We start from the raw sequence: 25,533 nt of genomic DNA, 5'->3' as shown, positions 1-25,533 counted from the left end.
TGGCAACGAGTAAAAACAGCTTGAGATGCTACGAAGATTGGGAGTGGAGAAGGAAGTAAGATCGAAGGGTGGCGGTGCAAAGTCAAAGTGAGATTTAAAAGGGGACTAGGGACAGGTAAGTAAGAGTATGCACAGAGTGTGACACCTGGTGAATTAGGGTACCAATCATTACTCCCTGAGAATACCAAACGGTAATAGGCCAGGGAGAGTTAGACGTTCCCCGGTGAGCCAGACTGCCATTGACCTCGAGAAAACACCTGAAGTAAAGAAAAAGAAAACATAACAGTCCTAGTATTACTAACAGCCTGTTCGGGACGTCTGGACTAAGGTGGTGGGAATCAAGTCTGGGGCAGGCGAGAGAGGAAAGGGCCAGGCCTAGCGCCAATCCCACTGAAATCCCAATAGGCCAGAGGAACCTTAAGAGTAAAAGCCATTCTGATCAATTTTATTTTAACAAACACCATTGGACAAGACAGTCAACGTGATTCTTTGCAACAGGGACCATTCTGTCACACTGTTAAATTGTCTCTCAGTATAAACAAAAAGCACCCAGCTTCCTTTGGAGTCCTAGAGTGGTTAGATCAAATGATCTAAAGTCATATGCAAAAGTCGACCAATGTAGACAAGATTCAAGTTTAACTGGGAAAACAATTAACGTCAGTCCACAAGTCATTGATATCCGTCAAAATATAAATCTGAGTGTGGCAAGTGTACAACGTTGCCGTAAGTCCAGTTGTACAAAAGCTCGTCAAAACACTGCTCTTGTGACCCTGATCTGCATTTTGGTGTCCGATTCTAGCAGCATAATGAGTCTCGGTACACCTTCTGGGAGGGCCCAAGATTTTACCTTCGACCATAACTCTCCTTTAACAGTGTTGAAAGATTGTGAGATCCATGCTGGCAAAGTAGACCGACGTGAATAGTATCTTGAGCTATCAGCATCGATTAGACACATAATGAATACATTTAATGATTCCCATGTTTTCCCGAACCTAAATTTGGAATTGGTCACCTGCCAGAACATCCAACCCAATCTTCTATTTAATGTAATAACACGGCAGCAAAGATTTTTCTGGCTGCATCTAGTATGCTACTGGCCGATAGTTAGCAGGATTGGCCTTACTCCCCTCTTTTAAAAAATTGGGATAATATAGGCCTTTTGCCAAGAAGCAGGAACATTGTTTTCTGCCATCATTGATACAGACCAAGGACACAAAATATCAGCCCCTAACTATGGATTAGGTCGAATAGTAGCCAGAGTCACATATCTGGGCCCCGATACCTAGAATTCTTCGAATGCCTAAAAGCTTCTACAATGAGTTCACTTTTAAACCATCTTCTGCATATTAGGTATAGACCATCCATTGTTTTATTCTCCCCTGTTCCCCCTCCCATGCCTTGTTGCGCTCTGAAACACTTGTCTACGAGTGCGATGGAAATAAAATATCAATATCACTAACAGCCAGACTAAAAGGAGCCTTAAAGGATACATTTAGGTAAAATAAGAAATCCTAGTATCTTGGTCAATCTTCTGAACCTTCAATGATGCCTGGGAACAGTCACTATTCAACATGGACCAAAGTCTGCAGGTATTCCTCTCAGACATAAAACAGTACATTGCCAGGCTGTCTTTGATGGACATTGACACCTGCACCTTTTCAGCCACTTTCAGTAATGTTGCCACACCTTTCTCTTTTTCCAATAGGTAGCGTGAAGAACCACGTGGGTGCACTCGGAGCAATGCTCCAAGGTTAGCTCGCTTTGCTCTTATCTGGGATAATGTTAATGTCAAACACAGGTCTATGAGAAGTAGGAAAAATAAAACCTTTTGTGGTAAAAGAATGTATGCATTCTTTCATAGTGGAATTGTTGCAACAGACACGTTTTTTGCTACCAAGCCGTGTGTATACAGTAACCTTTTACTGGCCAGCATCCTAGAAAATGTGTTTAAAGCAGATAAATTCCATTAGCTCAATTATCTCTGGTTATAAATGCCAGATATCCCATCCTAGGCAGCTGTACGAGATCAGTCTCGAATTTACAAGTCAAATAAGCATAGTTACCTGCATCATTAAAAGTTATTTTGGGGATAGTACACCTTTCCAGAATCATGGAGAGGAATACATAATCTATTACGGAGTAATACAGTCCCCTCCTCTAAGAACCAAACTGATCTGGAAAAATGTAAGCCTCAGGTTCCAGTAAAGTAATAACCCTGCAATCCATAAGATCCATCCCCATTCAGCCTCTTTTAAAGCTACCATTGTGATAAGCATGTTTTAAATTGTAGTCAGTCTTCTAAAAAGGAGCAAATTCCACTGTGCAAAATCAATTAAGATTGCCTGCTACAACTATATAGTTCACATGGCCGTTGGTAAGCCATTCACCAATGTCATGCAATTCATTAAGTAGGTACATACAAGTATTAATGTCCACAGTAAAATAATGTATAACGAACAACTCGAACGTGACATTGACCCCACTTGAGGTCACTTTGACCCTCGCTTTTGGTCTCCACAATTACTCTATAAAACCAACTCTATATCAATAGCGGTAAAAAGGCTCCCTTTCTGTCTTCACAAGGGGCACTGATTGGCCAGTTTATAGAATGTAGTGTAACCGTTGAAGAACGGTCAACCACGTTTCGTTTAACATTAAAAGACCAAAAGCAGACCATTTAGGAAGGAATTCTGAATTGCTAAGAATTCTGAACGCTATAGTCCGACAATTCCAGGACAAGAGTTTTAAATAAATATTACTAAAGGCTGGGAGCATTAAACTAGATTTCTTCTAGAGCGTGTTAGGACTATAGGATTCCATAGCATTGGTATCCATGATCTTTGCTCAGGTCATCTTCCCCCCCCCCCTCACCTTAATAATCATTGGGAACAGTAGGTGAACTCTCTCAGTCTGGAATTTACTGCATAAGTGGACATTATCCGATTTGCCCCTAGATAGTTTATCGTCATGGTTGTCATTTACACACATACCCTTTGACTCTATGGCAGGTTTGTGTTTCTTGTGGGAAACATAGGATTATCATCCTCCGTTAGTAAAACATCCAAGCACTCTAAAAGCATTATGATGACCATCGTAGAGACTAAATGCAGCTTTACTTTGCGTAGATCCTGCATTTTAATACATTCAACCAATAGTATATATGATGTTATTAACCTTCCATTTTTTTATTGATTTAATTGCATATGCAATTTTTACAATTTCATGTCCATAAAAACACATTGACATCCAACATCCTGTCCCAGTCATCTGGAATCCCTGCAAATACCACATGTAATTGGCTTGCAATACAATGCTAAATGAGTGAGGATTTATCGCCAGCTCAAGGTGGATAATCTATGTAGACAGATACAAAAATGTCCATTTCAGAATCGATTTGTCGTTAAGTTTCCTCTTTTTGATCTCCTTCTCACTCACTCCTTTTTTCCTTCCAGGCAGGTCTTCTTTTGGTTAAGGTCCACATTTTGCAGAAATTGTGTCACAGCGATCACGTCTCTGGTTCTTTTCCCTTCTATCAGATGGTTCCACCAGTCCTCTTCATTGCTCAATGCCTTGTCCACCACCCAGCAACTCTCCTCCTTAGAGGTGCCTGAAAATTCGACTACATCTCTCCAACACTGCCCTTCACTGGCTGCCCCTCAACTGCAGGATATTTAAAACTGCAGCAATCATCTACAAAGCAGTCTCAAACACAAAGCTAGCCTACTTACTTGCTGAACTCCACATCTCTGGAGGCTCTTGCACCTTGCGTAGGCTCCAAATAATATTCTAAGCTAGCCCGTAAAGTGCAGACTTGCAACCAGTCCCCACTGCCACGCTCAGACCATCAGGTACGCAATCGAGGCAGAGGCTCGAAATGCCCCCACCATCCACCAAGTTCTGCAAAACACAAAACGTGCCTCTTTCAACAAATAAAAATACCTCTCTCCCTCCAACAGCACTACTGTATAAAAGACCAAACCCAATGATGGCATCCTCCTATTGTAAAGCGATATGCTGCTCTTGTGGTATGTTCACACTGCAAGCAATAAAATACAATTATTTATAATTCAAATTTTATTTATATAGCACTTTAATCTAAAGCACTTTACATAGGCCATACATGACTATTACACAATCGAAAATGGTACTTATTAATCGAACAAGGATTTAACCTGTGACCTGCACATCAAAAACAGATCACAGTAGCAATACTTTAAATCTGCTGAGCAAACGTACTGGCCATTTAGAAGGAAAGAAATACTATCGCCATCTCTGTACAAGCAGTGCTGTGCCACAGGAAGGGAGTCCAGTATTATTACTGCTTCACGTGAAAAGCAACCTTAAAAAGGTAAAAATTCCTCTATTTTGCAATAAAATATGGATTACAAAAAGAGAATGTTTTATACCTACAATAGATTTTTACGCTCCTGCAAAATAATGCCATTGGGAATGGGAGGTATATCTCTGCAAAAGATAATTTTAGTCCCACCATTGAAAACTAGGGAATACATTATTTTTTTTTTTTAAAAAACCTCACTTCAAAATCTTCGCTGGAGCTCAGAGTCCAAAACAATTAAGCTGGAATAACTAATAACTACTATATCACTGTACAAACGGTGTTTGTATACAACTTACAAAGTGATAAAGGATAGTGTTTAAGCATTTTGTGGTACAATAACCAACCTCTCAGCCACAGCAAGCAGACGCTCAGGTCGAAAGGTTCCCTCAGTGTCAATATACATAGCCTTTCCTTCACCACCACCACGGTCAATAGGTAGCTAGAAATAATGTGAAGAGAGACAATCAGTGCAAAAGGTCAATGACGGAAAAGTAGAATTCTGATGCTGTGACTATGTATTCATTAATGTGCTTTAGTTAAATCCATATTCCAGCATTAATTTATTATACACTGCTTCAAGGGTATATGACTGGAAAGATGCTTTGCAAAATTAAGGTATACATTCATATTTTACTTCGTAAGAGTTAAAACAAAAGCTCAACACATTTTGGGTATTCCCTTCAACAGGAGCACATTTTCAATATGAAGAATCTTCAGAATGCTTAAATCTATAGGGTAAGTAAGAGGATAATCTGTGTCATCTAATTTAAACATTTCCAGGAGTGGCGTGGCTAGGCAGCACACTATGGAGACGTGCCTGCTGTGAACTCTGCCGGTGGGCGCCCGAAATAATGAAATCCTGGCGTTCCTGTGATTGAACTTTGGTCGCAAGGGAGCAGAACTGCAGGTGGAACCTCTGCTGGTTCTCTGGGATGCCGCGTTAGCAGGATTGGATGCCGCATTTTTCAAGAAATTATGGGAGAGTGCTTGTACCCCCCTCGCAGCCGTTAGAAACAAAATGTGGTTCGCGCCTTTTCTCCTGCCCGCTCCGCGGCTCCCCGCCGGACCTAAGCTGCAGCAGGGGCCCTGTCCCTGGACCGGTTCGGCGCTGGGCATGAAGCAAGCTGTATGTGGTTGTGCCTGTAGTGTGTGAAGGGGACGCTGCTGAGGTGGACGCGGACGCCCTGGGGGAGCCCTGTCGCTCGGAGCGACGTGAGCGGTTAAGGCTGGTGAGACAGACACTGTGGATTTGGGTGCCGGGCCCTGGGAGCTTGTGGAAGCCCCGTCTCTGGAGGTGGAGCGGGTGGCGGAGCAGCAGTGAAGGGGAGCCCGGAGTGGAGCTGGCCATTGCTGCCGAGGTTGGAGCGACGCCGGTGCTGGAGCTGCTGCGGGAGGACGCGGTGGTGAACCAGCTGGCTACCCGGCCACTTGGGATGAGAGGCCCGCCGCCGCGGGAACTGGAGTGCCCTGCCCCAGCTCCGGCGCTGTACATGTGGGGACAGGGTGATAGCTGGAGCCCGGTGGAGAGGCAGCTGGATGCCTTCCTCTATTGGTATGGGGCACGCTGAAGCGCAGCTTTGGACAGAAACGTGAGTACAGGGGGAATCTGGTCCCCGTGCTGGTGGTGGCGAGGCTCCTTGGCCCTAGAGCACAACTTTGTGAGGGACTACGCCGGCTGCAGGCATACCTCTCCAGCATCCGGCCATCGAGGGGAGCTTTTTGGCTTAAGGCTAGGCGGCTTGGCTGGGGGGCATAGCTTTTCTTGGTTGTCTGGATCGTCTGCTGGGCCTCTGGTCCCTCCTGATATTTACCACATAATCCTGGTTTATTGTTGAGATCTTCTGCAGCCCATTGCTCTGTCCTCCTGGCGATGCCCAAAGTCGGGTCGAGGAAAAAAATACAAGCGCATGATATTAAGACCTTCCTGACGCCCCAGGGGTCCCCCGCTCCCCGAGCCCATACTGTATCGGTGGACATCCATCCGCCTCCAGCTGCCAACCCCATTCCAGATATGGCTCCCTCTAGGGTCTGACTTGGAGGACTTGTTTAAGGCTTTTAAGCAGGAAATCACCCGCAAAATCAAGCAGAAATAAGGACCTCGAGAGATTCCCTGGCCAAGTCACTGGCTGATTTAACCACCCACTTAGGGGGTCTTGAGGCAAGGGTAGAGGAATTGGAGAATGCCACACGCGAACAAACGCATGACACAGAAATGTTCATGGAGCGGGTGCAGACAATTGAAGAGCATCTGGAAGATATCTGGCTAAGCAGGCAGACATAGAAAATAGATCTAAGCGCAATGTGCGCATTCGCGGTATTCCTCGACAGATTCTAGACCAGGATTTGTCCGCCTATGTGAGGGATCCGTTTCGAGAGTTGTTGAGCCTCCCGCCTATTGCAGATATGGTCCTAGATGGGACACATTAAGTATATTCTTCCATTCAGCAGAAGAGAAATTTGCTCCCGGATGTGCTCGCTAGAGTGCACTTCTTCCACCAGAAGGAGGCAATTATGTCAGCTGCCATGGGGTCGGAGGTGGTGCACTTTCGCGGAGCCTCTATACGCTTGTTCCAGGATCTCTCTTCATATACTCTAGCCTGCCGACACCGATTGAGAAGGGTGACGGCATGGTTGCAGTCCCTGAAGGTCCGCTACCGGTGGGGGTTTCCCTGCAAATTGATTTTTGACTTTCGCAACCAACATTACGTTGCGTCCTCGGAAGCTGAGGTGGGGGAGCTGCTGGATGAAGGATCTGCCGGAGCCACTCTTGATCGGGACCCCCCCACTCACAGGGGGTCCTTGGCTCTCAACCCAGTCCAAAAGACAGGAGGAGACCCAGAGACCCAGGGGCTGGCGGCGGGTGGGTGGCCCTGTGCATCGGGAAGGAGGATCTCCTGACAGCGGACACGCACGGCTTTCCACAAAGCCACCGGATGACCAACAGGCGCTGGCGGCCACCCCTCTGGCTGACACCTGATGTCACTATACAGGGTCCAAGCCTCGGCTTATATGGACATGTCTTCCCCGTGCATGGAAATATATTGTATTCCGCGGATACTCCAGGGGGCAAAATCGGCTTCCTAATCAAATTTCTAGTTAGACCATGTTGTACCCCCAGGGAATGCTTGAAGTTGCTGAGTCTTAACAGGTTTATGAAGATATTCAGAAATATTGTTTTGTTATGAATTGTGCGGCCCGCGAATGACCAGTATGGATCGCTAGGTTTATTTCAGCGTTTGTCATGGGGCGCCCCAGATTATTGAAAGTTTGTGGTTACTGAATTTACTGATGAGGCCAATGGTAGCCTCGAGGGTTTTGCGTGTTACTAGCTTAGAAGCTTTAACACTCCTTTTTCTGGAAATGTTTATTTATGTTTTTTTAATGTGGATTGCTTTCTTTATTTTGTCTTTTAAACTTGGGTCTGCCTGGATGGAAAAAAAATAGGGGTTGTCAAAAAGTCTATACCTGTAACGTCCCTATTGGCTTGGGAAGCACTGTGCGTTATTGTATATGCGGGGTCTTCCGAAGTGGGTTCTATGCTTTGCTGGAGGTTGGGTACGGTCCTTTTATAGCTTGGGCTGCGAGGATGGGGAGCCGGCGGGGATGGGGGGGGGGGATCTGGGGAGTATAAGGCCCTATGGGGGCACTCAATTGGGTGATGGTAGAAAAATGGAGCGAATACTGAAATGACTGCCCCGAATGTGATCTGTCTAAACCTTAATGTTCAGGGTCTCAACTCCCCATTTAAGCGGAAGGCCTTATTCCAGCGCTTAGCGACATATAACTCCACTATTCTATTCTTGCAAGAAACTCATTTAATGGCATCGGATGAATTCTGGTTGAACGATAAGCGTTACCCAACCAAATTTTGTGCCTCTTTGGGTGTGAAACGTTGTGGGGTGGCCATTCTAATTCAGAGGGGGGCGCCACTAAAAGTCCATAGGACGCTCCGTGACAGGGAGGAGAGGTATGTTTTGGTAGTGGCTACGCTATACGGGAAGAAGGTGTCCCTTTTATCGTTATATACACCCAATATCGGTCAAGACTCATTCTTTGCCTCCATCTCCAAAATCTTGGGTGAACAGTCTGAGGGAGATCTTATAATTGGGGGAGATTTTAATGCCGTGATTAATCCATTGGAGGATAAATCTCTCCCTCCGACCCAGTCTGATAAAAAAAAACACTTCATGGCACTCACTACCCTCCTCCGAGAGAATTCCTTGATAGAGACCTGGCGGTTTTTCCACCAAGGAGAACAGGAGTACACCTTTTATTCTGCTGTGCATAGGGGGCTTTCTAGGATGGACATGTTCCTCCTCTCAGACACTCTAATCTCCCAGACCATAGAAATTGAGATCCTCCCGAAAGCCTTGTCCGATCACGCCCCGGTGTTGACAGTTGTGTCCCCATTCACTGAATCCCCAGTCTCTCCCTGGCCATGGCGCTTAAATGACTTTATTCTGATGGATCCACAAGCCCGCTCCAGTATCTCAAACTGTATAAATCAATACTTCCTACTTAATGACACTGGGGACGTGGATTTTGGTGTGGTGTGGGATGCAGCGAAGGCTGTTATTAGGGGTCAAGTCATTGCACAGGCGATAGAACGCAGGAAGGCTCAGAGTCAGGTTCAGGCCCACTTGGAAGCGCAGCTTCGGACTGCGGAAGAGGCGCATAAAAGGAGGGCTTCTAGGAGAGCCCTTAGAGATGTGCGCATTGCGCAAAAAGCACTTGAAGCCCACCACATGGGGCGGGCGGCTTACGGCATTATCCGTGCCAAACACTATTATTATTCTAAAGGGAACAAAGCAAATCTGCTCCTAGTAGCTAAACGTAACCATATAGCCTCTTTACAGAGGGGGGAGTGGGGGGGAGATGTGAGACAGGTTTTTGCTGAATCCGGGAAACTTCAGATCATAGAATGGTTCTTTAAAATTCATGCGGCCCCGCATATGACAGATCCACTGTTGGCGGGATATTTTCTTAGAGAGGCGGATCTCCCACAGATATCTGTGGAACTCTGTGAGAATTTAGAGGCCCCAATAACTTTAGAGGAAACAGAAACGGCAGTTCGTTCTCTCCCAGTGGGTAATACCCCGGGGCCTGACGGTTTCACTAATACATTTTATTAAACTTTCCAGGCAGAGCTCTCCCCTCAATTAACAAAGCTTTTTAATACCGTGTGGAGAAACGGGGTGGTGACTGGGTCGATGGCAGAGTCGGTAACGACATTGGTGTTGAAACCTGGGAAAGATCCTACAGATTGTGCCTCTTATAGGCCGATTGCGCTATTAAATACGGACGCTAAACTACTTGGGAAAATAATTGCAGGTCACTTCAAGGCAATTCTCCCATCCCTGATAGCTAATGACCAAACAGGGTTTATATATAACCGGTCTACCTATGATAATGTGCGTCGTGCCGTCGACTTGATCGCTCTCGCCCCAAAAATTCCAGGGAGACTCACTACTGTCCTTGGATGCCCATTGGGCGTTTGACAGCTTGTCGCGGGGATATTTAGAGTTGGTTTTGAAGGGGTTTGGGTTTGGCTTGGGGTTTATTAAATTAATACTCTCCAATTACCAGATATCTTCCGCCAAGGTGAAAATGAATAAGGATTGGACCCCATTAATTCAACTAGCCAAGGGAACCAGGCAAGGCTGTCCCTTGTCGCCCCTAAATTTTGTCCTTGCAATGGAGCCCTTGGCGCAACATGTTAGATTGCACCCTAATATTTTAGGTTTTGACTGGCAGGGTCAGTGCCATAAAATTGCATTGTATGCCGATGATTTGCTTTGCTTTTTGAACGAGGCCCAGCATTCGCGCCCCCACCCTCTAGATCTCGGATAGGTTTGGGTCGATTTCAGGTTTTAAGATTAATTCGGCTAAATCGAGGGGAATGATACCAACTGAAAGTCCCGAGACACTGGTAGTATTACGGGGGTTGTCACAGATACCCTGGTCGACAACGGAGATACCTTATCTGGGTATTAAGCTGACTCCTACGTTTTGCGGGTCTTTATGGGGTGAATATTCCCCCCTTGTTTAGGGAGGCAGGGGAATGATTGCAGCGTTGGGACTCCCAGGAGATCTCCTGGTTGGGCCGTGTTACAGTGGTCAAGATGTCGCTGCTCCCGAAACTGCTGTATGTATTCCATTCCTTGCCGGTCCTTATCCCGGAGTTTGACCTTTTGAATGTTCAAAAAGTGATATACAGATTTATCTGGCAGAGGAAAAGACCCCGGGTCGATGGGAGGATTTTGACAAGGAGTAAAATGATGGGGGGCCTGGGTCTTCCTTCGATCCCTCGTTATCGGGCAGCTCAAGTAGCTGTAATGCTTTCCTGGGGGAATTCCCCAGACCCTCCTAGGTGTTTGGTGATTGAACAAGATGTAGCCCAACTCCCTCTAGCTAATTATCCATTCCTGGCTAGGGAGGCTCGTAATTAAGGATCGGGACCATTGTCGCCTTAAATGTTTGAATAAAGTACGCTCACAGAGAGGGATCCCTTTGGGCCTGGGCCCTCTGTCTCCCCTTACCCTTAATCCAGCGTTCACACCTGGTCTTGCAGCCTCGGCTTATCGTACTTGGTGTCAAGAGGCTCTGTTACGACTGAGAGACCTATATGTTAATCGGGAGCCTCTGACCTTTCAAGAATGTAAGGAGAGGTATGGTCTCCCAGAGACTGAAAGCTTCCGCTATATACAACTGCGGCATTGGCTCACTAACAAGGGGACCGACAGGCGAATGGGAGGGCTCCACTGGGCATCAAACTTAGAATACTCGAGGGCCAAAAGTCACACAGAGTATCCACGTGGTATCAACTACTGGAGAAAGCCTCAACCGATGAGAAACTCCCGTACATGAAAGCTTGGGAGGGGGAGCTGGGGTTAGACATCACGGATGACTCCTGGCAGCGGATTTGGCGCAGAGCACACGCTAATTCCCGCTGTACGCTTGTGAAAGAAAGTGCCATTAAAATTTGCTTACGGTGGTACTTGCCTCCAAGTAGACTCCATTCAATTAACCCGGAATACCCAGATTCGTGTTAGCATGGTTGTGGAGAGCGGGGTGACTTAGCTCTCATGTGGTGGCATTGCACGGTCATACAAACGTTTTGGTTGAAGATTAGATCAAAAATCAAAGACATCACAGGTTCTCTGCTTCCTATGGACCCAAGAGTGATCTTGTTGGGGGATGTATCAGAGGATGGGACCTTTCCTATGTCGGGCAGAGGGCAACTTTGAACTCGCATCTGCTCAATGCTGCCCGCATTACTAGAGCCCGATTCTGGAAATCGATTGAGGGCCCACAGCATGCCTATTGGTTGATTAAAGTATGGGAGCGATTGGGACTTGAAAAACGTAGCCATCTTGGAGGGTAAGCTCCCGAGATTCCGGAGGACCTGGGACTCGTCCCTAGAATATGTTTCAGATAGAGAGGAAATTGTTTTCCAACCGCAGTTACGAAAGCACTTTATGAACCCATAGTAGGGCTGCAAATGTCATGTTTACGACCCCTTATTGTGCAAGGATGACCCAATGAAATTATCATTATGAACTTTTGAGAGGTGATGTAACTTTAAGGACTTTAGACTTATGTATTTAATATGGATGATGAACCCAATGAACTCTATTTTATTTTATTTAATTTATTTTTTCTCTTTCTTCTCTTCTTTCTCATTACTTCTTTCTTCTCGTCTTCCTCTTTCAATGAATCTCTCCCCTTACCCCCTTTCTCATCTTCTTTCCCGCTTTCCCGCTATTTTCCCCTACAACCCTCGGATAAGTAAGTGAATTGTTTAATGAATTTAGCATGGTAGAGGGTTTGCTTAATTGCTATCATTGTAAACCAATGCGTCGACATTACTAATGAATTGTTGTGGGAAATGTGGGGGGATTTGTATTTTAGAAAGTTCTACTGTTTATGCTCCTGTTAATTTTGTATTCATCAGCTGAAATCAAATAAATATTTTTCAAAAAGAAAATTCCAAGAGTAAACAGTATTTTACAAGGTATTCTATTGATATTCACCTAGCCCAATCTGATGATGGTTAATTCCAAAAGTTCACAAGATAAATTATTTTTGGGCAGACGAATAGATAAGTCGCTCAACTCAGTTTCTCAAATAAGTTCAGTGTATGTTCATAAAAATAGAAAAAAAAAATAATAAGGAAGAATGGCCAACTGGTGGTATTTCTGATTGTACTAGATCAATTGGGGGGAATAACATTGCTTACCTTTTATGAGAGAAATTGAGTTCAGAACGGTCCTGTTTTTCAAAACATTAATTTCCAAAAATTGAAAGAGCAGAGTGATACAAACTCAAATAAGAATCTGGAAACAGAGGGATAATTAAGATATTAAAGTACTGTCCTAAACTGCATTCAAAAGCAAGTTCATAAGGTGTCATTCACAAAAAGGGTCTATGCACTGCACTCACAAAACATCATTGTGATAGATTCCAACTTCAATTGGATAGATCATGCAGAATGCTGCAAACTGCAATAAAAAGTAGAATGGTGATATTACTATAGGAGGTGTTGTAGAGGATTAGTTGAAGAGGCAGTGTTAGGTTTATAAGGTTGGCTATGTGTATTCACCACAACTGGGTCTACCCCACCCAGAGCCTTCACACCGGTGTTCCGGAAGCTGGCAGAAGGCCTGGTTGGTGTGTGTTGCCGGTCTGGACATTGTGGCGAGCAGTTACAAGGTACAACCTTTATATTACCCTATTTTGGTAACAACTGGAACGCTGCAACTTTAAATCTGCTTTGGCCAACCATCCAGCCAAAGTTGTCAACCAGGTCCGTAACTTCCATCTTACAGGGAAAGCCGACCACAGAAACCATGCCACCGCAAACGAACACCCCAAGAGACCATGTGCATTAAAAATACGGTACAAGGTGCCACAAGTTTCCCCCCCACCTTACCAACTACTACGTGCTGCAACAAGAAGCAAAAAACACAGTAAATGTTCCAACAGTGAGAAATTCAGTCCAGTCCCAGAATAAATGGTTGATCTATATCAAACTATGGAGATATTGATAATAATTCTCTTTTTGCACTTTGTTACACACTACGTGACACTATTTCCGGTGGCCTTGGGGAATGCATCAATCGCAGCCAGTACAGAAAACATACTGTCTGTACATGGTACTCTCCCAGAAGCAGGGGCTGCGCCAATCTGCATCCCAAAAATACATTTTGCAGTGAAAATTCTGTTGAAATTATGTGTTGTCATTCTAGAATATGTGCAAAAACAGGGTGGGTCCAATTTGGATTGTAGATTACAGCAAGCTGGGGCCCCATGTAATGGTATGCCAAGTGCAACAACTGATGCAACGGCGGCACCTGGAATTAAAAAGAGCAAAACTGATGCGAACGACACGCTGGAATGCCAAGTATTGGAGCTGCAAAACTCTGATCCTGACCGTTCCATTTTTAATGACCAGACATGAGAGGCGACTAGCCAAGCATGGAAAGAAACTGAGTCTACTGTCTTCTAATAACCACCCAGCAGTGGCAGGCCCTTTGCCCCCGGTCTCCAAGCCACTTAACTGGACAACTATCGAAGCTCAATTGCCTAAAATAAAGAAAGCAAAAAAGAAAGCAACCAGACGCCAAAAGCGGCTGTGTAGGTCGGCAGGGACATCGACCAGTTGGTTGGTGAAAGATGGAGAAGTGATATCCTCAGAGACAGAAGTCAACAAACAAATACCCCAGTCAGAAATTATGTCTGATGTTCTACAGGGCATCATGTGTGGTGGTAGAACAGTCCCCAACACCAAACTGTTAGGCAGAAACCTGTGCAGTTCCCTCTGGGACCACTGCAAAAGATTTACGACTACAGGTGTTTGGCAGTAAACCCACTTGGTAGCAGTCTATACCACACAGATTCACTTGGTAGCTGTGGCTGAGCAGTCAGACTTCCCTCAAGAAGAGTTAGGCAGTATACAGAGTATTCACAATAGGTCAAAAGAACACAGTTCTTTTCACCACACCCTTTCGCCACACCCTTATAAAAATGCTCAAAGACTCTGATGGCTAAGCGTGATTTTGGCGCTCGCCCTCCTTATCTAGAACCTACCCCCTTCTATTCCGGACCCTCAGTATGGTGCTTGCATAGATTTTGCACATACTCATTTTGTATATAATGTATAAATATCCTCTGTACATATGTAAACTGTAAAAATTGTAAAAGTGCATCTTGCACATAATGCATATTGTATTGTATTTCATATCATGTACAACTAAGCTGTGAGTAATCTTATATGATGCGCCCGACTACCTGCGGGTTTGGTGCGCAATACAAGTAATAAACTAAACTAAACTAAACTAAACTAAACAGTAGAACAAGCAAACACTGACCAGAGCTTGGTGTAAAAGAGATGAACAAGTTACTTCTTACCTTGTAACGTTCTTTCAATGGGATGTTCCTCTGACGTATTCCTCATCTTAGATATCTCTTTCCAGCTTTGCTGGCCTCGGAAATTTTCTCTCTAGAGGGCGCTGCGCGTCGACGTCCGCCGAGTCGATGTTCCTCGACAGCCGCCGTATCGACGTCATCCTGCCTATAAAGGCCGCGCGCAGCGTCTGCTGCTCAGTTCCGTTTTGTAGCCCACAATAATTCTTTCTGGACTAGACTAATCACCCTGAAGGAGCGTAAGCTGCAACAACAAGGGAAGTAGTACTGCGGGGATGGATGGGAGGGTCGATAAGGAATACGTCGGAGGAACATCCCATCGAAAGAACGTTACAAGGTAAGAAGTAACTTGTTCTTCGAAGGGATTGTGTCCTCCGACGTATTCCTTATCTTAGATAGGCTCCCATAGCAGTATTCTGTTATTGGAGGTGGGAGTACTGACTTCATGCTTCCTCTTATTGATGAATAGAGTGCAATACTGCCCTTCCAAACCTAGTTTCCTGACTGGAGGAGGAATCCAAGTTGTAAAACCGTGTAAAGGTATGGACGGACGACCATGTGGCAGCCGCACATATGTCTCGAACCGGCACTCCTCTTTTGAGGGCCAATGAAGCTGCAATACCTCTGGTTGAATGAGCCCTAAGATTTTGAGGGGGCTCTTTTCCTGCCAGTTTATAACATTCCAAAATGGCTAAAATAATCCATCTGGAAATGGTCTGCTTAGTTATCGGTAGCCCCAGCTTGTGACCTGCGTAGCCTACAAACAGCTGGTCTGCTTGTCTTATCCTAGCCAGTCTACTAATGTAAAAACTTAAAGCCCTTCTTCGGTCCAGCCTGTGTAACCTCTCTTCCTCTTTCCCCGGATGGGGAGGAGGATAGAAAGATGGAAGGGTAATCTTCTGTGTGATATGAAATTCAGAAACCACCTTTGGGAGGAAATTAGGCTTCACTTGCAGAACAACTTTGTCTTTGTGAAAGAATGTATGACGGGGTTTACAAGAAAGAGCTTGTAACTCGCTCACCTTCTAGCAGATGTAAGTGCTACTAATAAAACAGTCTTAAGGGTAAGAAACCTTAACGAACAAGAGTGGAGTGGTTCGAAAGGTGTGCCCATTAGGAAAGTTAGGACTAAATTTAAATCCCATAGGGGAACCTGGAATGGTCATGGGGGATAAACGTTAGTTAACCCCTTTAGGAACTGTATTACCAAGGGTAATTTGAAATAGGATGGTTCTTCCGCAGTGCGCTTAAAGATGGATAGCGCTGCGAGATAGCCCTTGATAGTGCCAACTTGAAGGCCTGAATTTTCCAAGTAGAGTAGAAAGGATAACACCGTTGGTGTACCACATTAAAAGGGGTCGATATTCTCTTCTCTGCACCAGCTGCAAAATCTGTTCCTATGGCAGCGGTATAAAGATTTTGTTGCTGGCCTTCTTGCCGAAAGCAACACCTCCATAACGTCATCAGGGAGGTCCCAATCCTTGTACCTCAGCCTTTCAGAAGCCAAGCGTGAAGGTTGAGGGATTTGATGTCTGGATGGAGAACCTGACCTCCATTCTGTGAGAGCAGATTCTCTCTGAGTGGAAGTCGAATTGGAGGGCAGATTGACAAGTCTAGAAGGTCCGGGTACCACGTTCTCCTGGCCCAATCCGGGGCAATTAGGATCATGGTTTTCCGGAATCTTCTCAACCTCCTGATCATTTGAGGAATGACAGGGACTGGTGGAAACGCGTACAGGAGTGGAAACTCCCAGTCCACTATGAACGCATCCCCCAGAGCTCCTCTCGGGGGAAATTCCCTTGAACAGAACAGATCGCACTTCCTGTTGACACTGGTGGCGAACAGATTCACCTGAGGGGTTCCCCAAAGGGCGAAGATCTCTTGAAGGACTTCCTGAGCTAGTTCCCACTCGTGGGAGACTGTGCTCTGCCTGCTCAGAGCGTCCGCTGTCAAGTTCTTCTCTCCGGCTAGGTGAACTGCCGATAGAGAGATTCCTTCTTTCATTGTCCAAAAACAGAGCTGCATCGCCTCTCTGCACAGTGGTAGTGATCCTACGCCTCATCTTTTGTTGAGGTAATGCATAGCCACTGTGTTGTCCGTCATTATCAGGACATTCTTTCCTTGTACAGATGGCAGAAAAGCCTTCAGCGAAAGTCTGATGGCCCTCAGCTCTAACAGGTTGATATGTAGTCTGGACTCCGATGGAGACCAATGACCGCTGATCGTCCAGTCGTTGGCGTGGGCTCCCCACCCCGTAAGTGAGGCATCTGTGACTACCGTGACTACTGTTATCTCCGGCCAAGGTTGCCAAAACTGCTCTCCTTTCAGAATGTTCTCCTGACAGGCCCACCACTGAAGGTCTCGAGCCACCCTGTCGGGAACCTGAAGAAGATCTGTCATTCTCCCTGAGAATTGTGACCACTGAGTTCTCAGTGCCCACTGGAGAGATCTCATTCTCAGGCGAGCCTCTGGCACTAGGAAAAAGCAGGATGCCATGAGGCCTAGCAACCTCAAAAAGTCGAAGGCTGGGAGACGTTGGGCATTTTGAAACTTGGGGACCATCTGTAGAATATCTTGAGCCCTCACCTCTGGTGGCGAGGCTTTTCCCAGGGAAGTGTCCAGGATCGCTCCTATGAACTGGAGTCTCTGCGATGGTATCATTTGTGACTTCTTTAAATTGAGGGAGAAGCCCAGTCTGTGAAGGGAGTGGCAAACATAATCTAGCTGGATCTGAGCTTGTTCCGAAGATACAGCTCTGATCAACCAATCGTCCAGGTAGGGGTAGACGTGAATCCCTTCCCTCCTTAGACTTGCAGCCACTACCGACATTAACTTGGTGAAGACCCTCGGGGCGGAGGTCAGCCCAAATGGCAGAACTCGAAATTGATGATGAGAGTTGCCAATTGCGAACCTCAGGTATTTCCTGTGTTTGAGATGGATTGGAAAATGGAACTAAGCGTCCTGAAGGTCCAGAGATACCAACCAGTCCTGGAACTGAAGGGCCTGAAGGATCTGAGAGAGAATTACCATCTTGAATTTGTCTTTCCTGAGGAATTTGTTCAATTCCCGCAAGTCCAAGATGGGTCTTAGTCCTCCGTCTTTCTTTGGCATGAGAAAGAAAGGGGAGTACCAGCCCTTGTTCCTCTCCGCTACAGGTACCGGTTCTATGGCACCTTTCTCTAGCAGGTCTAAAATTTCCTGTAAGAGGAGCGGATCTGGAGCATTTTGAGAGCTGATCCCCAGTGGATGACTCTGAGGTATGCATAGGAGAGGCAGGCAGTAACCTTGTGCAACTGTCTCCAATGCCCAAGCATCTGACGTGATAGCCTGCCATTTCGCCAGATGTTGAGTTAACCTGCCTCCTACAGGTGTCTTGTGAGGGAAGTCCTCAGAGTGGTTTAGGGGCGGCTGATGCAGATGCCGATGGTAAAGAGGCACCTGCTGTTGCTGCGGCTTTTGAATATCTACCCCGTCCACCTCGGGTAGTTCTTTGTCCCCTTTGAGCCGGTCGTCCTCTACCTCTTCCGAATGCGGAGTAGAAGCGAAAAGACTTGCCTCTCGCAGAGGTTCCTGTGGGACGAAAAGGTATCTGATTGCAGCGCCTAGGGATTTTGCTGCTGCCTTTGATGTTTTCAGGTTTTTATAAACGGTCATCCGCCTTTTTCCCAAACAAAGAAGAGCCATCAAATGGCATGTTCAAGAGCCTGGCTTGCACATCTGGGGCAAAACCAGACTTTCTCAACCAAGCAAATCTCCTGGTTGTTGTACTTGCCGCCATTGCTCTGCTGATACTGTCAGCCGAGTCAATGCCCGTCTGGAGGGATTCACACATAGCGTCTTTACCGTCCCTTATGATATTTAGGAACGCCTCCCATACACTCCCAAAGTGTATGGCTAAATCTAGCAGGGGTGCAAGTACAATTAATAGATTTTAACGCCATGCTACATGCCGAAAAGACTTTCTTAGCCATAGCATCATATTTCTTATCGTCCCTGTACTGTGGGACGGTAGGTTAAGCAGTCTTGATGTCAGTAGAAGATGCTGCCTGTACCACCAGACTTTCTGGGGATGGGTGTTTGGACAAAAACTCCAGGTCTGCAGAAGATACCCTGTATTTAGCAGACAGTTTTTTTATTTACTGCCGGGACGACATCTGGGGTTTCCCAGTTCGTCATTATTTTTCTTTGAAGAGCTTTATGAAAAGGTACTACAGGATCCTCCTGTGGACCTTTATCAAGAATATCCGTGAGGTCATCCTGTTGGAAAGCCGGTGAAGGTGTTGACCACCCCATAAATTCTGTAATCCTGGCCATTAAGGCTCTATATAAGGGGTTTCAGCATGCTCCCCCAGGTCTGGCCTAGCGAACTCCACCTCTGGGGAAGTGTCTAAACCACTTGCCTCATGTAAGGAATCATGGAGTTCCTTTAATCTGCGTTCCTCTGAGGAAAACTCCTCTTGAACTGGGGTTGCAGATCCCTGTAACTCAAATGGCTCTTCTTGATCAGACAGTTCTCCCTCTTCCATAATTGAAGACATTGTTCTCAATTGGTCTGAGCTCACAAAGGGTGTGAAACCCATCTCCAAGGCAGAGGGTGCCAAACTTGACTTAATCGGCCTCGAAAACGTTGATGTCGTCAATGCTGACGTCGAAGGCTTCGAAAGTTGCGTCGAAAACAAAGGTGGAGGCCTCGAGGTCTTCGATAGAATCGGAATTCTGCTCGAGGATATCGACAATCTCGACGACATCGACGACCTGGGAATAGCCACTGGGTGCGCTGCAACCGTGACTTTCCTTGGCGTCGACGCCGGTGTTGAGGATGGCGTCGAGTCGACGGACCAGTGTGTCGAAGGTCCCTTCGACAACGGCGTCGAAGACACCGACCTCGGCGTCGATGGAAACTTCGTCGACGACGGAACCTTCGAAGAAGGATTCGAGGTCTTTGCTTTACTCGAGGGTTCAAGACGCGCTCGAGAAGCTTCCTTCGCCGGGTGCTGCGACTCGCGGCGTTTTGGACCTTCAGGTCTTTCGACCAGAGCATTGCTCTCGGCAGTCTTCGAGGGGGTCGAGGCCGCTTTCTCGAAGACGCTCATCATATTTTTTCAGAATTCCTCCCATTCAGCCCGGGAACTATGCTTCGTGGGGCAAGGGATACTCTTAGGTGAAACGGAGGAAGAGCAGGACGAAGAAGGGGATCTTCGGCGTCTCCTTTTCGAGTGCTTCGATCTCGAAGAGTGATGGGACCCGCTTCGAGACCTGGAGCGCGAATGGTGACGAGTAGATGAATGTCTCGACTTCGTCGAGGAAGAAGAAGCTTTAGAAGTCTTACCTTTTTCCAGCTTCCCACTACGCTCCTTCAGGGCTTGAGCCGTCATGGACATACAGTCCTCACACTCCGAACAATGGTGTTCAGCTCCCAAACACCACAGACAGACCATGTGAGGGTCCGTTAGCGACATCTTTTTTCCACAGTCTCGAGGAAGCCATAGAGTATGGATCAAATATCTCGAGGAAAATGGAATAATATATCTACGAAACTGAGCAACGATGTTCCGAGGCACTGAGTAAGCGCGGAAAAACGGAACTGAGCAACGAACGCTGCGCGCGGCCTTTATAGGCAGGATGACGTCGACGTCGATAAGGCAGCTGTCGAGGGATATCGACTCGGCGGACGTCGACGCGCAGCGCCCTCTAGAGAAAAAATTTCCGAGGCCAGCAAAGCTGGAAAGATATCTAAGATAAGGAATACGTCGGAGGACACAATCCCTTCGAAATAATTATTTATTTAAAACCACATCTAATAAAACACACTGGCACTAATATCAAGCAGTTCAAAAACGCGGTCACTAAAAGATATACACTCCCTTCAACTATTAGTTAGACAAGTCTTAAGTAAAGCAACACTTATTTTCAGACAGCGGTGAGCGCTCAACGAAGATGGCACTCTAATCAATCGGTTTAAAAGGGATAGGAAGGCAGAGCAAAGATAGAAACAGATCCCAACACTTTTGGAAGAACACAGTAGGAGAAGAAGGCAGGTTAAAACCGTAAAGTCAAAGTTAACAAGGCCGGACCCACTTTAAGAGGCTCCGGTCGAAATGTGTCCAAGGTCACACGGTTCAAAGTGCCCAAAAGTCTCGCAATCAGTTCTGGAAGAGTTGGACCAAAAGAAAGGGACCAGTTAGATGGTCAAGGCGGCCAGCCCAGTCCAGAAGGTTAAGGGATTATTATTACCTTGTAGCAATCTTTAGAAAGGGACGTCTGGTGGACACAGTACCTTAAAGTGGTGAGAATACTCCAGCGGGGGCAGTTGTTCCTGGCAGCGGATGCAAGTCGGTGCTTCGTCCGGGGGAAAAGGATCTCGTCGGGGAGGAAGACAGGAGTCCGTTGCACTGCCAGGGAAGAAACCAGCCGCAGAGTTCTCAGTTAAAAGGAGCGGTCCTTTTATTCGTGGTCCAGTGGTAAGTGGCTATCCGGTTTCCGGGTGCTTGGCACGGGCAATTCGACCACAAGACGTCCGGGGATGCGAGAAAAAAGGTAAACTGGTTGTGCCCACCAGTCAGGGGAAGAAGACTCTCCAGCAGGGAGATCTTATCTGTCGTCGGGAAGTGGTGAGTCGGTTCCGCAGGGCTCCACCGGTGGTGTCGTCGTAGCAGGTCGGCTCAGCTTCTCCCTCGTCGGATTTTCAGGTCCTGTGGCGACTTCTAAAGTTCCAGTCCCAAAAGCTCTGCTTTTATGCAGCACACCCCCATTCACTCAGCCTAGCTGTCAAACATGCTAAGTGGTGAGCCGGCCAATCACACAAGAGTGAGACTTGAGTTACCAAGGTAACTCAGTCCAGGGTGCCTAAACCCCTCCCACACCCCTTGTGGTACCCAGACAGAGTGGCACCACCTTTGGAGGCTTCTGTGGAGAAGCCCGCCAAAAAGTGGAACAAAGGGCTCGACTTGGGTTGGAGTCACAAGAGAACACAAACGCCATTTTAGAATCGAGTTCTGGCAAAAAATACCAACCAGCGAATTAATATTAAATAAATAAACCAGCGGTATGTTCGAGGCTATGAGAATTAAATAATTAAAGTTGGTAGCCTCGAACAATGGGAAAATTCCATAGAGATATATTTGCGGTCGAATATAAAAAGTAGTATCCACTGCCACCAGCCAAAACTCGATCAGGGGGGCGTAGACGTGCCCCCTTGAATAACAGACCCGGGGCAATCGAATTGCCCCCACCAGTACGTCCACAATATGAAGGTTTGTACTGGTTTCTGTTCATAATTTGGGACTAGCAAAGCCAATGGTGACTTTACATGCCCTGGGAGACAGTCAGTCCCAGGCTATGGAGTCTATGGTGGGGTGTCACTACGACACCCCTGTGTCACTGCACTGAGGGTGCTGTGTAACACATAGTAAAAACACATGAGACCCTATGGAGTAAAAGACCCCATAGCCCATAAAACACATTAACAGTCAAAGAAACCTCTCAAATCCTGTCCAAGAGTGTGAGGAAAAGAGACTCACTCTTGGCAGGAGAAAAAACAAACTCCAGAAATCCAGCAAAGCTGCTGTGGGACTCACCAGGTTAGGAAATTCAGCCTAAACAGAGAATTCTCCCTAACACAAACCAACAACTAATCAAGTAGAGCAGGAACATGGCAAACACAAAGTTGACCCACTTGTTTCTACAATTGGTCGAGGGTCAGATATTTACTAATAATTGTACTAATAGATCAGACTTAATGTCACTGTGCCAAAATGTCTTGGCCCCGAGAGTGTAGTCTTCTAATGACTTCAGCTTTGTTAAACCTGTGAAATTTAATGGGGGTTAACTTTGCTGACGTTCACTGTACCACTCCAGAGGTTCATAGGCAGATTCATGCCCACCAAAGAGAAATACTAAAAATTGGCAATGAGATGGATAACCCATACAAAACATGTGTCAAAAGGTTATGGTTAGACCATCTTCCCTTAGGTAAACTGAAATTGATAAGGCTCATGCGAAAAAGTCTGAGGTGTTACTAGAGGATGCTCAGGGTTGGGAATGGTTCAGGAGGTTTCTGGTCAAGCAACTAGCTGAAAGCAAGTGAAATTGGAAGCTTTCTAGCTAGAATACCCATGGGCATGGCCATTTTTTGGGAGATAATGGGTCTCAAATTATTAGTGGAAAATGACATTCTTGCAAGCGACCTGTTTGAACCCACATACAAGGGGGTACGTCCTGTTCCAAGAATGAGCCGGAAAGGGAACAAAGGGTCAACCATTTGCTGGCTTATTCATTGGGATAAAGCAGACATTACACACGCATTGTTCGAGACTCCTTTTCCAAAACAGAAATATTCTGACTATTGAGGTGTGTGTTAATGGGGATGCTGTTGATCAATGTTTGTCTCCCCCTCGCCCCCCCTTATGTTCTAGATTCTGATTGTATAATTGAGTGCATTGACCGTATATGTATAGCCTGGATGTCTATCCCGGGTAATTAATTTGTAATAGGGGGGTACTTTAACGATTTGGTGATGTTTAATGAAAGAACCATAGGAGACTGTCCAGGAAAATCTATCTGGCGCTTAGGGAAATCTACATCCACACTACATTACTTCCGAAGAAGTAATGTTTGTGTGGAATTGGTTGAGCCTTTTGGAGTGTATGATACAGACTATAGCGATCACTAATTGTATTAACTTTTGTGATGCCCAATGTCCCCATTAGGAATGGAAGTACCCAATTTGATCGTTTTTAATTGATTGTATGGTACATCTGGCCGAATTCTGATTGTTTCGAAATGATCAAATGGGCTTATCACTGCCAAGCATGGGGAGTGGGGTGTACCCTGCTCCCCATGTTTGGTAGTGATGGCTTTTGGGGGTAGCAAGGGTGTCCACCGCTTCTGGGGGTTTGGAGGCGGGGGAAAAAAGAAAAAAAAAGGGGGACCATGCAGTGTCAGATCCAACCCGCATAGGAGGGACGGAACAGACACCGCAGGGTCAGAAGAAAACCGGACGTGAAAAGGTAAATAGGGTGTGGGGGTGTAATGGGGCCGTGGGGGTTAAAGTTTGGCCATATTCGGCCACGGCCAAATTGTATACATCCATAAGAACAAGGGGGTGGAAGGTGTTGAAGCCAATCGTACAGGAAACTCTGCACCGGACCCAGAGAAATATTGTGCAGGCTACTAAGAGAATGAGGCAGTTTACAGATTATGAGTTGAAATCCTCCCGGCGGCAAACGGGGAATGAGCTGGAAGGGCAACTAAATTATTTCAAAGTTACTGTTGAGAAACGGGAAGAGGACCACCCCAAGGAAGCATATATATCATGGTTGAAGTGTCACTGGTTCTCAGATAAAACTGTAAGTGGCAGGTGTTCACAGCCCTTTGTAGTAGAAAACCCAGTGCGATATGGCAGATGCTCACAGCTGCTAAGGGCGACAGAAGAACATGTACAATCAATCCCATCAGCGAGTGGAAGTGGCTGGAGCATCTACAAAATGCAGTGATGCCAGCCAGTGCGCCCGACGATGACGGGGTTTGGGGGAGGCAGGCATTGTACAATTATACAGAGCTTATACACAAGTGGAGTGCTTCAAAGCGCTTCAAGGCGGGAAGGGAACAAGGTAATACAATAATCATTCTTAGGCCTTAAAGTTTCCGAATAATCTAACAGAAAACTAGCATACTAGGCCAGGTGGAATTTCTCCTAGTGCAAGTGCATGAATTAGAAATCAGCATATATAAGACACTAGAGGCAATCTACACTGGCTCTCAGTAGCCCATAGAGTCAGTTAAATCCCTTGCTCTTACACACAAATGTCTCGCCAACCAGGCTCCCAACTATCTGGCACAGTGGTTCACACCCCAGACCACCAGCCGCCCTCTGAGAACTGCACAAGTCAATTGCCTTGCTTTACCCAGATTCAAGCTTCAGAAAGCTGGCAGGACCAGCTTCCCGGTCCTTGCCTCCAAACTTTGGAACTCACTACCCAACCTCCTGAGATCAGAACCTTCCTTCCACACCTTCAAAAATAATGCCAAACTGTGGTTTATGGAACAGGACGGGCAAACTACTTGCCCCCCTCGGCCACTTTCATGCCATTTAATCTTTATTCCACCCAAGTTGCCTTGAGTACTATCCATGTAAATCTTATGTATGTATTGGGCTGCAATTATCCGCAATTATTTCCTTCGTTATTTCCTCTATGTTTGTAACTTGCTTTTGGATTTCTTTTTGCACGCTTTCTCTACGTTGAAGATGGACTGTTCTGTATTTACTATTCCTGTAAATCTATGTAACCAGAGATACGCGCCCAGATGCACTATACAAATAAAATAAATACAAATAAAGTGTTACAGTTCCAACTAAGCTAGGTAAGGGAGACAAAAAATGGAGGGGGGTGGGGGGAAGAGACAGGGCAGACAAACATACTAGTCCTAGTATATTTAGGTCATGCATGCGTACAGACGGAGGTGTGAGGAAGGAGCGCTGCGAGGGAACAAACGCGTCCAGTCCAGCAGTGCCCTGGGTTAAGTGCAGAGAGGTTGCCCTGCTCATGTAGCATAAGATGAAAGTGCAGTAATGCTGAACATAGTGCAACGGCCCGGAGGCAAGTGCAAAAGACTGGCAGGGGAGCATGGGACCTGTAAGGCTCTCGAAAGGAATCAGGCAACCAGTCAGCACAAACTGAACAGAGTTGGGGAGGAGAAGGAGGATGGAGAGAAAGAGAACCGAGGTTAGCAGAGGAGAGAGGAGGAATCGGAGGAAGGTCTTGAGGATT

The 25,533-nt window shown here is 46.2% G+C and overlaps 1 protein-coding gene across 4 annotated transcripts in view; it reads right to left on the bottom strand.

Moving 5' to 3' along the window:
- Positions 1–25,533, bottom strand: part of RAD51 (RAD51 recombinase) — a 709,369-nt gene that overhangs the window by 236,469 nt on the left and 447,367 nt on the right. For all 4 annotated transcript variants that reach the window (XM_069637566.1, XM_069637568.1, XM_069637567.1 and 1 more), the window contains one exon: positions 4,684–4,778. In XM_069637566.1, the coding sequence (XP_069493667.1) occupies positions 4,684–4,778 (95 nt within the window). The remainder of the gene's footprint in view (positions 1–4,683; positions 4,779–25,533) is intronic.

Source organism: Ambystoma mexicanum, chromosome 14 (genome assembly GCF_040938575.1).
Source record: "Ambystoma mexicanum isolate Mex_15411 chromosome 14, UKY_AmexF1_1, whole genome shotgun sequence".
Taxonomy (NCBI): Eukaryota; Metazoa; Chordata; class Amphibia; order Caudata; family Ambystomatidae; genus Ambystoma; species Ambystoma mexicanum.
This window is presented reverse-complemented; position numbering and strand designations above follow the sequence as displayed.